Source organism: Kogia breviceps, chromosome 16 (assembly GCF_026419965.1).
Source record: "Kogia breviceps isolate mKogBre1 chromosome 16, mKogBre1 haplotype 1, whole genome shotgun sequence".
NCBI classification, from domain to species: Eukaryota; Metazoa; Chordata; class Mammalia; order Artiodactyla; family Physeteridae; genus Kogia; species Kogia breviceps.
Genome location: NC_081325.1, coordinates 41,776,264 through 41,791,461, shown reverse-complemented (window position 1 = coordinate 41,791,461; position 15,198 = coordinate 41,776,264). Strand labels below are relative to the sequence as shown.

At 36.3% G+C, this 15,198-nt stretch overlaps 1 protein-coding gene across 4 annotated transcripts in view; it reads left to right on the top strand.

Annotated features, from left to right (window-relative positions):
* PCDH9 (protocadherin 9) overlaps positions 1-15,198 on the top strand; it is a 981,897-nt gene that overhangs the window by 623,140 nt on the left and 343,559 nt on the right. For 2 of the 4 annotated variants that reach the window (XM_067016955.1, XM_067016954.1), the window contains one exon: positions 2,144-2,219. In XM_067016955.1, the coding sequence (XP_066873056.1) occupies positions 2,144-2,219 (76 nt within the window). Of the gene's footprint in view, positions 1-2,017; positions 2,220-15,198 lie in introns of all 4 variants that reach the window. The other 2 variants (XM_067016953.1, XM_059041776.2) reach the window with 1 other exon arrangement.

Below are 15,198 nucleotides of genomic sequence, written 5' to 3'. Positions count from 1 at the left end.
TATATTTTATAATGGCTTATAAGCGTCCCCCAGAAATGCTTTATGAAGATTGCAGAATCATTCAGATTGTTCCATTGTCTCTCTTATGTTTTGACTTCCTTTTTACCCACTTAAGCTATAACTAAGAGATAGTCCTCCAGAGGTAACACCAAAGATACTTTAGTCACTAAAACTATGGACTTTTTAGTAGGCCAATCACTTTAAAAGTGATGTTTGGCAATTATGTATTGTAGGCAGCCTGGTCACTGTCCTTTATTAAAAAGCATACACTTAATATGAATTAAGTGCATGTTGAAACAGAAACAGAGATTACTTGTATTATTATTCCCTCGAGGGTTAAATTCACCTGGGAGAGGAAACACTGTGATAAATAAAATCAGTAGCATGACCTTCCCTTAAAAGTAGAAATGCATTTCAGATATTAATATTCAAGTTTGCTTGCATATTATGTAGCACTTACCTAGGCACGGTTCAAACTCTATTGAGGAGGGAACAATGGTAGTGAGATAGTTGTGCTTGGAGGTGCAATGTGCTACAGTAGACTCAATTAGGACCATTTATGATTATAGTTTATATGATGTCTACATTAGTTCATTTTATTTTATTTTATTTTTTATTTATTTATTTTTTTTGCGGTACGCGGGCCTCTCACTGTTGTGGCCTCTCCGGTTGCGGAGCACAGGCTCCGGACGCGCAGGCTCAGCGGCCATGGCTCACGGGCCCAGCCGCTCTGCGGCATGTGGGATCCCCCAGGACCGGGGCACGAACCCGTGTCCCCTGCATAGCAGGCGGACTGTCAACCACTGCGCCACCAGGGAAGCCCCCATTAGTTCATTTTAAATGTACTAAACTATCAAATCATTTCACACAGGTCATTGAACAGCAATAAAGTGGTATCAGCTCTTCTCCATTATGACTCTGAGCTAGATTTGAACGAATGACTCACAGAAAATAGGCTATGTTCTATTGTCAGTCTATAAGAAATACATTTATAGAATAGCAGTATTTCTACCTATAACATTTTGTCTCTACATTTGTTTTCTTTGAAATGGATACAATTTATAAATTGTCTCTTAAAAACACAAATCTTAGGTAAGATAAAATGATTGTTATACATTGTCTCTCCATATATTACATATTCATTATTTATATATTCATAATTTTAATAAATCTGAGTAAAAGTAGTCACATGCAATGTGATATTAAAAGGTTTTTTAGTTATCAAAGTAAAATGGGAATTAGGTGTAGTCAGACATACAGTACAAATTTACTACTCTCACATAATTCTGTAAGGCATAAATCTCCACCCTACACACCTGTAAATGTTCTCTTATCTCATAGATTATATCAGCTAAAAGAATATTTACCAAGAAAACTAAGCAGTGATCTGTGCTGAAAGGCACAGTTTTATTTTACTAAAATACTAAAATTTACCCATATACATATTTTAGGTCACTTCTGATGGTGACATTGTGTAAATAGATGCCAAAGTAGGATTACAAACACCTTTCAACAGGGATATTCTAAAACCAATGACTGGTGGCAATATTTGGGCCAGTGGACAATAATGACTTCATTGCAAAAGCTACCTTAAAAGCCTCAAGAAAACACAATACTAGGTGATTCAAAAGAAATGGAATGTTGTGTTGCATTATCTATGCATTTATTCAAATCTATGAAACAAACATTTTTGTATTTCTGCATATTTAAAATTTTTTTATAGCTTTGACCATTAGCATATATATATTCGTTTTTGCCTTTCTTTCTACAACTTTCAATGGTATACCACTAGTTTTTTGTTCTTGAATTATACAAGATTGAAATTCTTTCTTGTATTTTGCAAGTTGGATATGTCATAGGAAACGACAGATAATAAATGTTTGTTTCCAGCTGTGTTCCAAGTATTTTATATTCTGCCTCGACATTGCACTGTGTGTTAAAGTTGCTTTGCTTTGCATTCCGCCTCCACTTCCTTTGGGAAAGATGTTAACGGTGTGTCCTGTGGTCTTCTTTGTAGTCGCAGCGCCGGGTTACCTTTCATCTCCCTGACGGCTCCCAGGAAAGCTGCAGTGACAGTGGTCTAGGAGACCACGAGCCGGTGGGTAGTGGAACCCTGATCTCACACCCTCTTCCTCTGGTTCAGCCACAGGACGAATTCTATGACCAGGCCTCTCCGGACAAGAGGACTGAAGCAGATGGCAACTCTGATCCCAACTCTGGTGAGTCCTCTTAAAAACTTTGCTTGGAGTTCTTCTGGTTTTCTGTTGTGCCCTTGAGTTTTAACTGTCATTCTGGGGAGCAAGTAAATGGACATTCAGTTGTTTTTTGCTGCCTTTATTGTTGTTGTAATATTCTTTGAAATATATCAAGTCTAATGTGCTTGATATATTGGCTGTTAAATTCTTTGGTGCATCTTTATTTTATGAACCATGAAAAAAGAAAAAATGCTGCAGATACAATTGCAAGAAGCCGTTTTATGAAAGACATCTAGATGTCAAAGATATTAAAATAGTAAGACATTTTTACATTTTAGAACTGATTAAATATAGTTAAGTGGAACATAGTCAATGAAGAAAAAGAAAAAAGTGTCCTGTGGAATGCTCTTTTCCAATGAAGACTATACACACACACACACACACACACACACACACACACACACACACACACACACACATATATAAAACATGGTGATTAAAACAAGTATGAAGAGGAGTGATAATGATGTGGGGTTTTGCATTTTTTGTCTCTTTTAATTTTGGATGATTTTTTTAAACCAATACATTGAAAGAGTGGAATGAGTGGGATGAGACTGGCAAAATCCTTTATTTTCCAACAAACTCACACCTCACCTTAGAAATCATTGTTCATTCCAGGTAAGCCCTGTGAGGGTACTTCTTCCTCAGTCTTTGAAGAAAAATTTGGGCAAATGCTATATCTTTTTTGGTCATGCTATTATTATTTTTTTTAAATCACTAACTAGTTCACTTTACTTAACAATTAGAAGTCCAATTCAATAATTATTATGTCCAGTCCAAAGTAATGATCATGATTTCTGTTTGATTTGAATTAAAAGTTCTTTCTAACTCACCTTTACCTGCTTCAAACTTGTCTATAGTGTGAAATGAGGTTAGGGTGACGTTTTCATAATGTCCTAGCTCTTCCTCTCACTGCTTTAGATATTAAAGTGCCTCTGGCAATTCTATGGTTGAAGTAGAAATACCAAGAAGAGGTAAAAAGCATGAAAGGACTTTCTTAACTAGTCCTGTTGTGGTAATCCAGCATTGGTGTTTTCTGCCTTCTGGGATTTTAAACTGACTCTTTGATTTCAGGGTAGTGGTGGGGGATCTTTTGTACATATGCACCCTCTCTAACTGTGCTCCCATCTCTGCAGGTTTTTCTGATAGGTGGTTCTCTTCTCATTGACATATGGAGTTACATTTGCATCTTCTCTCTGCTGAAGTTTTTCTCAGCCAATCTTTTAGAAAAATCTAAGCAAATTCCATACCAGCTCTGGTTCTTAATCTTTCATGTCCTCTTTCTTGGTCTCATAAGGAAAACATACATGCATCTTTTGACTTCACGTATCCAGGAAGTCAGGCCATATCTAAAGAAGCAACTACACATCACACAGCATTTGGCGGAGCTGTTCAAAACTTCTTAGATTTCTTGGTTCTGATTAGTCTAAGGACCATTAAAACTGTGGTTCTATTGTCTCAACATTTGATGGACTTGTGTAAAGAGGTTGGATATGTAGGACAGCTCTTTCTAAACAGATTTCCTAGTCTGCAACTTCCCCTTCTCCAATTTTAAAACATCTCTTACTGGCATTAAGGCAAGGGTCCCCAAACTGGTTCTTGGCCACCTCTTCTGCACATGGCAGTGGTTGGCTCCTCTGGTCTTTGGGCCTCCTCCAAAATCAAGACAGGAAAGCTCTATTTTAAACACACTGGCACAAATGGTTTTAGGACTTGTCTATATAGTTCACCAGTTATTTTCACAGAAGTAAAAGTTAAAAGAAAAAAAAAAAAAAAAATGTGTGCTGCAATATGGTTAAGCTAAGCTGCCCTAGGCCAGGACTTTATCTAATAGGTGCAGTTACTCACCCAACAATTTCTTAAACCTGGAAAATAGCACTGGGCAAACTGCCAAATAGGAAAAGACATGAGAGATTCTAAAGCTGGGGGTGTGGGGGAAACTTTCAAGCCTGCTTGAAGAACTCCCCTGAATTTTTACCAATCCTGTCACATGAAAAACAGACCCAAGGGAAGACACACCCTTGCCAACTCCAACGTTCAACTCAACACAGTGACTTCACCCACAAGAATCACTTTCATAAAAATGTGTTAAACCTGAACAGTGCTCCTTGCTGGAGAAGCCATCCTTATTCATGATTGGGAAGGAAGGATAAGAGTCAGATAGGGAAAGCTGGAGTCCAGAGGGCCCCTGGAGGCTAACACTTCTTTTGACATTTAAAGAGACTTTAATTTTAACCTCTTTTGCAAACGTCTAGAGGAGAATTCATTAGACTAGCCTAGAAACATTGAGATCCATAACTAAACAGTAATTCATATTAGTATACTATTGTGATATATTATCTTAAAATTCTGCAGTCACATTTTTGTAATTAACTTTGAAGAATTTGTGGACTAAGGTACAGAGTAATTGAAGCAATAATCTTCAACAGTAATAATCCTGCTATGTAGATCTAAACCATTTCCATTGTCTTCAGTGGCATTTGGTCTGTCTCTTGAAGAGTCATGATTTTATAGCAATCATGCAATATCCATATAAATTTGTATTATCTATAGAGTTATTAAGTATTATATCTGTATGGATTCCTACATTTTCAAATATAATTATTCTCAAAAATAATTAAAATTTAGTACTAATTTCATAGTGCTTTTTTCATTATGCATTTTTAAAAGAAATTAATACAAATGGTATCATGTGGGGGAGTTTTTGGAAACTTAAGCTTTAATATACCTTTAGGCTTTAATGTAGCCCTCTGGCAACCAAAGAGATAGTGTCTATATGTTCTAGGCACTTCTGAGTCCTAGTGCATACTTAGCCAACTGTCCCACAAATGGCACACACACATGGAGTATTTCTTGCAGTGAGTTTTGTCAGTTTTTCTGTAAAAAGATTTATCCCATTCCCAAATAACAGAATTGATCAATTTCCTTAAAAAGTTAACCTATTAATATGATCGTGCCCTCCATGTAAAACTCAATAAAACCATTAATTCTAAGAAAATGGTAAGGGGATTTTCAATTGAGATTTTAATTTATAAGACATATAGCTAGAGTGATGAAGGAATTTCACTAAGTTAAAAAGAAACAAAAACAATTATGTAATCAGATCGGGAGCAGCTTATTACCACTAATTCAGATTTAGGTCCTAATCCTGTCCCATTGAGAATCATGAATGGAGTTATTTTCTCATCTGTTTTTCTTTTAAATGTTAATTTTAAGGATTTTCTGCTGTTTAATGATGTTCAAAATTTCAGATTGTATTTATATTATTAAAGCCCTGACTGTCATATGCTTCTACCTCTATCTGGACTGTGTATGAATTCAGCTGGTGAATTTCTCACTAAGGATAGTTTTGATACCTGCTATATTTATGGGTAATATTTACCGAGGCCTACTTATGAGTCAGGAATGCTAGTAAATGTTTTAATATATTGTTTATGATTCCATGTCAATATTGCAAGTTACATAGTATTGTAAGTAAATTATTTGTCGAAACTACTTAGCAAGTAGCTGAGGCATAATATAAACTCGGAGTGCCTAACTTTACAGGTTATGCTTTTTCTATTCAGAGAAACGACCTGCAATGTGCACAGGTTTTAAGACAGTGTGTAATACAATATAGTCATCACTGACATTGAGTTTTAAATTTGGGGGCACTAATCTCATTTTTAAGAGGAAGTTTGAGACATTGAATATTACTAATATGAGTTGTAAGACGAACAATTTGTGAAAGAACTACTTCTGCAAGGATTACTTGGCACCTGTCTAATGAAAATTAGACCTTAATAGGACCCCGCAGCCCACACAGTATAAAATTATTTTATACAGAGGAGTAAAAAGGGAAGTGCTTGGCCTAAGTTACATAGTTTGTGAGTCAAGAATAGAACTCATATATGTGGAGACTTACTTAGTCTTATTTAGTCCTCTTTTCGTTGGAACAATTTTTCTTTATCATGGTACTTATATCTTTTCCTTAAAGAGAATCTGTGTGATTAGTTGATTCACAATTGTCTCTCCCATTAATCTCTAAATACTATTTGCTCACTTTCTATTCTCCAGGCATAACAGTACCTGGACTATAGTAGGACAGCAATGTATATTTGTTGACTAAAAATATAATATTTCACAAACACATGAATATACAGTCAGACAAATTAAGTGTTCTATCAAGATAAAGCAAATAAACAAATAATAAACCTAGGAAGTCCTATATCATGTTAACTGTGGTTATCTTCAGTTTGGAGTATTGATTTCTTTTTCTTTTTTTTTGTTTTTTGCGGTACTCGGGTCTCTCACTGTTGTGGCCTCTCCCGTTGCGGAGCACAGGCTCTGGACGCGCAGGCTCAGCGGCCATGGCTCACGGGCCCAGCCACCCCACGGCATGTGGGATCCTCCCGGACCGGGGCACAAACCCGCGTCCCCTGCATCGGCAGGCGGACTCTCAACCACTGCGCCACCAGGGAAGCCCTGATTTCTTTTTAATTGTCTATATTTTCCACAATTTTAATAATGTACTCAAATTATATTTTTATTTTGTAATTTTCATGGAAAGCACCTGATACAGAGCTGAGAAAAAAATCATTCTTAGAATAAAGTAAAAAATTGTATTAAAAATATTTTTTTCCTGTCAGTCTTAAAGATACAGGACACACATGCTAAGAAAAGGAGAACTTAAAATATTTGGGCATGAAATTTTATTTTATTCATTTATTTATATATTTAGAGGTACGCGAGCCTCTCACTGCTGTGGCCTCTCCCGTTGCGGAGCACATGCTCCAGACGCGCAGGCTCAGCGGCCATGGCTCATGGGCCCAGCCGCTCCGCTGCATGTGGGATCTTCCCTGACCGGGGCACGAACCCGTGTCCCCTGCATCGGCAGTTAATAAAATTTTAAAATACTCCAGCAAAATCCAGAAAAAAACCATAATTACCCTATCAAATTTCAGTACTAAGAAATTGTACTAATCCTAACCTTCAACAAAAAAAATCACTAACCATAATATGCTTTGGGCATTAAACATGAATTTGACTTTTTTTTTTTTTTTTTTTTTTTTTTTTTTTTCTTTTTGCGGCACGCGGGCCTCTCACTGCTGTGGCCTCTCCCATTGCGGAGCACAGGCTCCGGACGCACAGGCCCAGCGGCCATGGCTCACCGGCCCAGCCGCTCCGCGGCACGTGGGATCCTCCCGGACCAGGGCACGAACCCGTGTCCCCCGCATCGGCAGGCGGACTCTCAACCACTGCGCCACCAGGGAAGCCCTGAATTTGACTTTTTGAGCACAGTATTTTATACAATAATTTTTATGAACTGTGTTTATTTTTTTTTTTATACATGTCTTGGGTTGAACTAATTACATTAACTGAAAGAAAATTGTTCAGAGGTTTCATATTGTCACCTGTTATGTTCACTTCCCCATGGGATTTTTGTAATCAATTTAGGGTGATCCCACAATAGTGGCCCCTGAGTTAATGAATCTAGAGTTCCTCAGAGAATGGTATAGAGAAAAAATAATCAATCCTACTGTGCTTTGAGTTTAAGAGGACAAAAAGGCAATAAAAGGACAAAATTTAATTTTTTTAATGCTATAAACTTTAATTTTTTGCTTTATTAAATATATTTTTTCTAAATGTAAGTTAAAAACTATCTATTACTAACTACTTCCCCCTTAAAATCAGAGAGGTCAGAACATTTTCTAGATTAAGCCATGTAGATCACAAACAAAATATACATGTACTCATCTCTTATGTATGTATATATGTATATATGTATCTATCTATCTACCATCTATGTTCTATTGCTAATCATCACCAACGTAGTGTCTTAAAACAATGCACATTCATAATTTCACAGTTTCTTTAAGTCAGGGGTCTGAATGTGCGTTGGCTGAGTCCTCTGCTCAGGTTCTCAAAAGCTTGCAATCAAGGTGTGAAACAGGTTGCTTTCTCATCTGCAGGCTAAACTGTGGAAGAATTTACTTCCTAGATTTTTCAGATTATTAGAATAATTTATTTCCTTGCAGTTGTAGGACTGAAACTATCTCACTGGCTGTGTGCTGGAGAGACTGCTCTCAGCCCTTAGAGGCCGCCCTCAGCTGCTAGCCACATGTGCCTCTCAATATGACTGCTTACTTCTTCAAGGGTAGTTAGAGAGACAGTCTCTAGAGTGAGTTTGTAGCAACATGCATTCTTACATAACTTCACATATTCACAGGAGTGACATTCCATCACTGTTGCCATATTATATTGGTCATAAGCAAGTCTCAGGTCCTGCCCACACTCAAGGGAAGGGGATACATATGGTAATGAACACCAGGAGGTTGGGAACCTGAGGGGTTACACTAGAGTATGTCTGCCACAATTTACATAAGACTTAGTAATTCTGAAATATCTTACAATTCAAGGTCTGTCACTTAAGATCCTTTATTCACATGACTTTTCCATGATTTGTTCATTTGTTTATTTGTTCTGTAAACACTCATGCAGAGGCTAGTATGTGTCAGGTACTCTGCTAGATTCTGGGGACAGGCATAAAAACCAAGGTTCACTAAACTTAAAAAAAACTGAATTACTGTGAGAACAAGAGTTCTAATGTGAGTTCCTTGGTAGGAGAGGCCTTGAGTAAGTTTGCGGGAACTTGTAAAGTTCCTGAAATTGTTTTGCAATTTTATTTTCTCTGAGGGGCAGACTATGAGCATTTGATAGACCATAAAAACAAGACAAAAAAAAAAAGAAAGAAATATTGATTTTTGAAAGAGAGAAGATACTAGATACCAAAAACACTAGTGAACTAGAATAAATGCCAATTATAAGCATAAAAAAGTGGGGTTTAAAATAGAATAAGTCTTGAATAAGAAATCAATAAAGATGCTATAGAGTGATACTTTATGTACGTGTGTGTGTGTGTGTGTGTGTGTAAGCACCCACTGGCAGTGTAGGTCTCTTGGTGATATGAAATGTCATGGCTAGGTGGGTAAGCAGTGAATAGTTCAGTATTTTTGTGGCACATGCAGTTATGCTTATCTCCACCACGTGGTCTTGGGTTCTTAACCTCCAAAATGGGGCTATTAATATCTTTGAGAATATTGTTATAAAAACTATAGTTATTTGATATAAATAATCACTTAGCACAGTGCCTGAAATACAGATGCTCAACAAATGGTTAATATACAACTGTTCCAGTCTGTGACAAAAAATGAACCCTGGATTGAGATATAGGTTGGACCAGATTTTGAATGATGGGGAGGATAGAATATGTTCTAATTGGATACAGCAGATAAGAGAATAGAAAGACTTGATGGTATTCCATGATTTTAGTTTGCTAGACTTACTGGAAAATTACACAATTTAATAAATTAGAGAATATGAGATAAAAACTCAGCTTAGGAAACAATTCTTAAAAAATTTAGAAATTTGGATAGGTGTACAACATTCCTAGATAGATGTATCTAGGAACTAAGAATATGATTCTGAGTTGGAAACTGGAAACTGACAACATAGAAGGTGACTGAAATTTGGGGAGTAAATGTAGTTATGAAGATAAGACAAGGGACTATCTTATTGGAAGATAGTCCAAGAAGGAAATCATGACAAACAACATTTAGGGCAGGCGAAGTTGAGGGTGGAGTGGATTGAGAGCAAAGACAACAAAAATTAGGGTAGAATCAAAAAGATATTTGAAAGTTTTGGGGAGGTTTGAGTCCTATACATAGTCAGTGTTGGCTTTTTTGGGAGGCATTGTGGAGTTGTGATTAAGAACACAGACTGTGGATTCAGAATAACCTTTTATCTAACTCATTGACCCTGGGTCCACAGGGCTGTTGGCACATACTGCAGGCTTGGTTTACAGGTATCATTATTTTTGCATTATTATTATCAATAGAGTGTGAAAATATGTAGAAGAATCAAAACATGTATCTTAATTATTTAGCAAAAGTTTCCAGTAAAGTGTTCAAAATTACCACAGAGAATTTTGAAAGGCAAAATCATTGTTATACCTTAGAATAAAAAAATTCTAAAAATGTGTTTCAAATTCTGAATACTTTATATTTTAAAATCTTTCATGTGACTTTTTTCATAGTTATCATATCTAATGGGCAGTTCCAAAACACCACAGTTTGCTAAAGACTGATAAAAACTTATGTAGTAAAGCACATTTATACTCCAGTATATTCATTATTTCACTTTAAATAAATTATGTTCACCTTATGATTTTAAAGTATTTATTATAATATTAATTATTCAAAATACACTTTTTGTTTCATTACTATTTTATTTTTAAGAGGATTGCAATGAGATGACGTTATCTTTTATTACTTAAAGTGGTTAAAAGATGGCTGTAAAACCAGCAGGAACACAAGCTTTCTCTGCTGGTAAGTTTTAGATCTCATCGATTTCAAGTATGACTTTAATCCCCAAAAGAATTAGCTTTGAGTACTTGTTTATCATAAATATCTAAAAGTAGTTAGTAATATTCAGTTGCATTTGAGCTTGTCGAATTGGTCACTGAATAGTATGTTCAGTGTTATAGTAGAAAAATCTGTAGGAACAGTATGCCTCCTAGTGTAAAGGAAGGGTAATGTCAACTTTCATTGGTGTGCTGCAAAGAATTTCATTTCCATAGCTGCCTGCTGCCATTTGATTCATTCTGCTAAGGGTGGGTAAAGAGGAATGGCATTAATTAACCCTGGATGTGTCGTCTGCCTTAAAGGAAAAAAATATTCTTTGTATATCAGTGTTTATAATAATTTGAGAGTGTTAAAAGTGATAAATACATAAGCAAATCAGTAGCTGTATCTAAAAATAAGGAGCTTACTCATTTCAGTAACCCTTAGAAGTATTCTTTATTATTATTATTATTATTTAATTTTATTCTATTTTTGGCTGCATTGGGTCTTCGTTGCTGCGTGAGGGCTTTCTCTAGTTGCAGCGAGTGGCGGCTACTCTTCATGGAGGTGCACAGGCTTCTCATTGCAGCGGCTTCCCTTGTTGTGGAGCACGGGCTCCAGGCATGTGGGCTTCAGTAGTTGTGGCACGCGGGCTCAGTACTTGTGGCTTGCAGGCTCTAGAGCGCAGGCTCAGTAGTTGTGGCACACGGGCATAGTTGCTCCACGGCACGTGGGATCTTCGTTGACCAGGGATCGAACCCGTGTCCCCTGCATTATTAGGTGGATTCTTAACCACTGCTCCACCAGGGAAGTCCCTTAGAAGTATTCTAAAGCCATGTCATAAGAAAAACATGTAAATAAATTACTAATTATAAAGGATCTATACTCAAAATCAAACTAATATCTTTTATTTTATCTTGATATAGAAAAATAAATTGTCTAGAGTTTTAAAATAATTTGAAATTTTTGAAGAAACCAAAGATACTTGTCTCAAATGTCCCAAACTAACCTTAACGCTATTTTGACACACGTTTCTGTCAGTGGATTGAGAATTATTCAGATTAGTGTGACTGGCAAATACATGGATGCTCAGATTTTAATAACTCTAAAGTTGCCAGATAAAATACAATATAGCCAGTTAAATTTGAATTTCATATAAACAATATTTTTTTCAGTCTAAGTATGTCCCAAATACTGCAATATTGCAATATTTGGGACATACTTAGACTGATAAATTATTCATTGTACATCTGAGATTCAAATTTAAGCAGCCATCCTGTATTTTATTTTTTCTAAATCAGGCAACACTACCCTAAAATATGATGATTTCATAAAATAATATTAAATGGATTAAATAATATAATTTAAATATTATGAGGAAATCTACTTATGGCATACATTTAACTACAATTAAAATTCAGAGCAGGGATTAGTCAACCTTATGTTAGAATTAGTTCTGTGACACTGCCCCAGGTAGAGACATCATTTCTTTACTTTAAAAAAGCATCAGGGGCTTCCCTGGTGGCACAGTGGTTGAGAGTCCGCCTGCCGATGCAGGGGACGCGGGTTCGTGCCCCGATCCGGGAGGATCCCACATGCCGTGGAGCGGCTGGGCCCGTGAGCCATGGCCGCTGAGCCTGCGCGTCCGGAGCCTGTGCTCCGCAACAGGAGAGGCCATAACAGTGAGAGGCCTGTGTACCACAAAAAAAAAAGAAAAGAAAAAAGCATCAGTTCGTAGTATATTTCTATGTCCAGAAACGAATCACAATGTTAGAAGTTCAGTTTGTGCTTATACTCAACAATGTAAATGTGTTACTCCACCATTGAATGATGACTTTTATGTTGGTCTTTTCCTGATTGTTGCAAGCAGAGAAATTCTGGTTAAAGTTTTTGATTCATGATTTTTTTTTGTTTCTTTAATGGTCTGTTTGATACATCATATTTTAGGATTCTTTATGTGTTCACTGACTTTTATATACTTGCTTTGCCTTCAGGATCTAATCTCTGATTTTTTAGGATCTGACTGCTTCCAAGGGAAACTATGCCAACATGGGTGGAAGGCAGGGGGAGATAGAGATGGGGAGAGAGAGTGAGGTGGGGGGAAGGGGAGAGACTGAGTTTCAATTTGTTTCTGGAATTTTAAGGCTTTGGTTGCATATCTTAGTAAAGATATCCACCTAGAATATATAAGTACATTTTTAAGACCTCTCAAGTACGATGCTGAGAGGAAATGTGTGGAGTGCGATTAGACTGAGTACAAAACATGCCTCTTCCATTTGCCAAACTGCATGGCTTTGGGCAGGTTGCTCTGGCCCAATGGCCTCGTCTGCAGCATGGGATGAGCATAAGACTTTTACCACAGAGACTTGTACAGATTGCAGGTTAACACATGTAACTCAGAACAGTTCTTGGTTCACAGTAAGTCTTCAATTATGTTAGTATTATTGTAAGAATTAAGTGAAACTAAGCAGTTACCTAAGCAAACTCTGGCTTCAGTTCTGTCCTCATAATTAATAGACAAGTAAAGAAGCATGAGACTTAGGCTTTCTAAATTCCAGTTTCTTCCTGGCTAGTTGAGGAAAGGTAGGTGTTGCTTTTTTAGTGAATCTTGAATTATCAAAATAATATCTTAGCTCTGCATTTCACCTTTCCTACATAGACAGTCAAATTTCGTTTTTAAAATGTGTGACTTAGCACCAGTTGTTTGAAATGTTACATAGATTTAGTCTAAAAAAGCTTTTGAATGGAGAGAATTTGGAATTTCTATAGGATCACTCCAAGCATCCACAAGTAGGTTTAACTGGTAACATTTAGTTATATATAAGGGATATTAATGAAAATCTTATTATGTTCCACATTCCTGATCTTCACTTGAATTTTGAACCTTTACAGATTTATTCCTACTAATTGGCCAGAAAACTCTTTATTTCTTTGTAATTAGTAATAACCTAGCTCTCAGCCAGATCTGCAAACAGTCAATATACTGTACTCTGGGCAAACTTGCCAGCTAATCTCTGCAAATTAAAAGCATAGTTAAAAATAACATAATAACAATTTTGATTTAAATGCTCATTAGAAAGAAAGAATTAAACCATAAAATTCCTAACTGCAGGCACTGGTTTCACTGATTCTTTTTTTCCCCCACGTTTTTGTGTTTTGACATGAACTGGTATTTTATCATTCCTGAGCATTCAAATGAAAAACCCTTTCACATTAGGAATAAAATAAGAAAACTTGAACCAGCTTTTAAAATATTCCAGGAATGAAAAAAAAAAAAGTTGCTTTAGTCAAGGAAGAGAGTAGATTATATTTTATGTTTTTAAAGATGCAGTTTTAGACTAAACCAAATGACAGTTGTGAAACTATGTCTAGGGACCAAAAATAGATGTAGGGGCCCCACAAAACAACAAGCCCAGGCTTAGGAAAGGTAGCATCCTATCATAGGAAGAGTGATGCCTCATTGAAATATTTCCTCAAGGCCTCTTTTTTTATTAAGGAAATATATTTTAAAATAAACTCAAAGAGGGATCTTCATTCAGAAGATGATGTTGAGTTCTGGTTTAAGCTCCTTAAGACATAGCTATAGAATATCTCACAGTAACTCTTCAGAAATCTCTCCTAAGTCAAAACTATTGTACAGTAAAAGGTTATGATTTAAAATAAGTTCAGGTATTTCGAGCCAGAAATACCAATACTCCACATGCAGTAAAATCCTGACCTAAGCAGCATAAGAAAGGGGGAAGGGAAATTAGCCTATAGTCTACCCATTTTATGTGATGCTAGCACAGTCAGAAGGCTTTAGATCTTTAGTTCTTTCATTGTCCAAAAAAGGTACAGAAGGTATGAAGGTGGTTTATGATGTGCAGAGCCCTGGGAACACCTTCTTCAGAATAAGGCAAATCAAGGTTGACCCTGACCCTGTACTTTCTAGTCATGTTGTGAACTCTCAGTGTTTCCTCTCTCAATCTCTCTTTCTCTATCTCTCTCTCACATGTGTGCTGTTTCATTATAATAATAATATAATTATCTTAAATAGAGGATGTTAGAAATATTAGAAATGATATAAACAGAGTGTCCTGAATACGGTCTGGCAGAGAATAAGAGCTCCAAAATGTCAGTATTACTGTTATTAAGTAAGAAATGCTATCTCTCCTCACTGTATCAATGTCCTCACATCTTCCTTCCAGTGTGATACTTCTAATCAAATTTGAGTTGATAAACTGAAGAGACAATTTGAGTAAGTAAATGAGGAAAAACCTGTGGGATATTTCCATGAATGACGCACTAACGTGTTTTGAGGAACATAGGGGAATGCATTTCAACTGTTCTGACATTTTTATTTACTTTCTAGTTCTCAAAAAGAATTATTTGTAATGACTTTTTCAATATGAAATCAGAGGAAAGGCAATATGCATGATTATAATAGTTTAGGTGGTATTGAATAAAGAGATTTAAAATTCTCAAATGGTCAGCTATTCAAAATAATCTGCCAAATGTATGTAGAAAGTATAGAGTTTCATAAAGAGTCTTTAGAACTAAAAATCCACCACTGTTTTCCATTA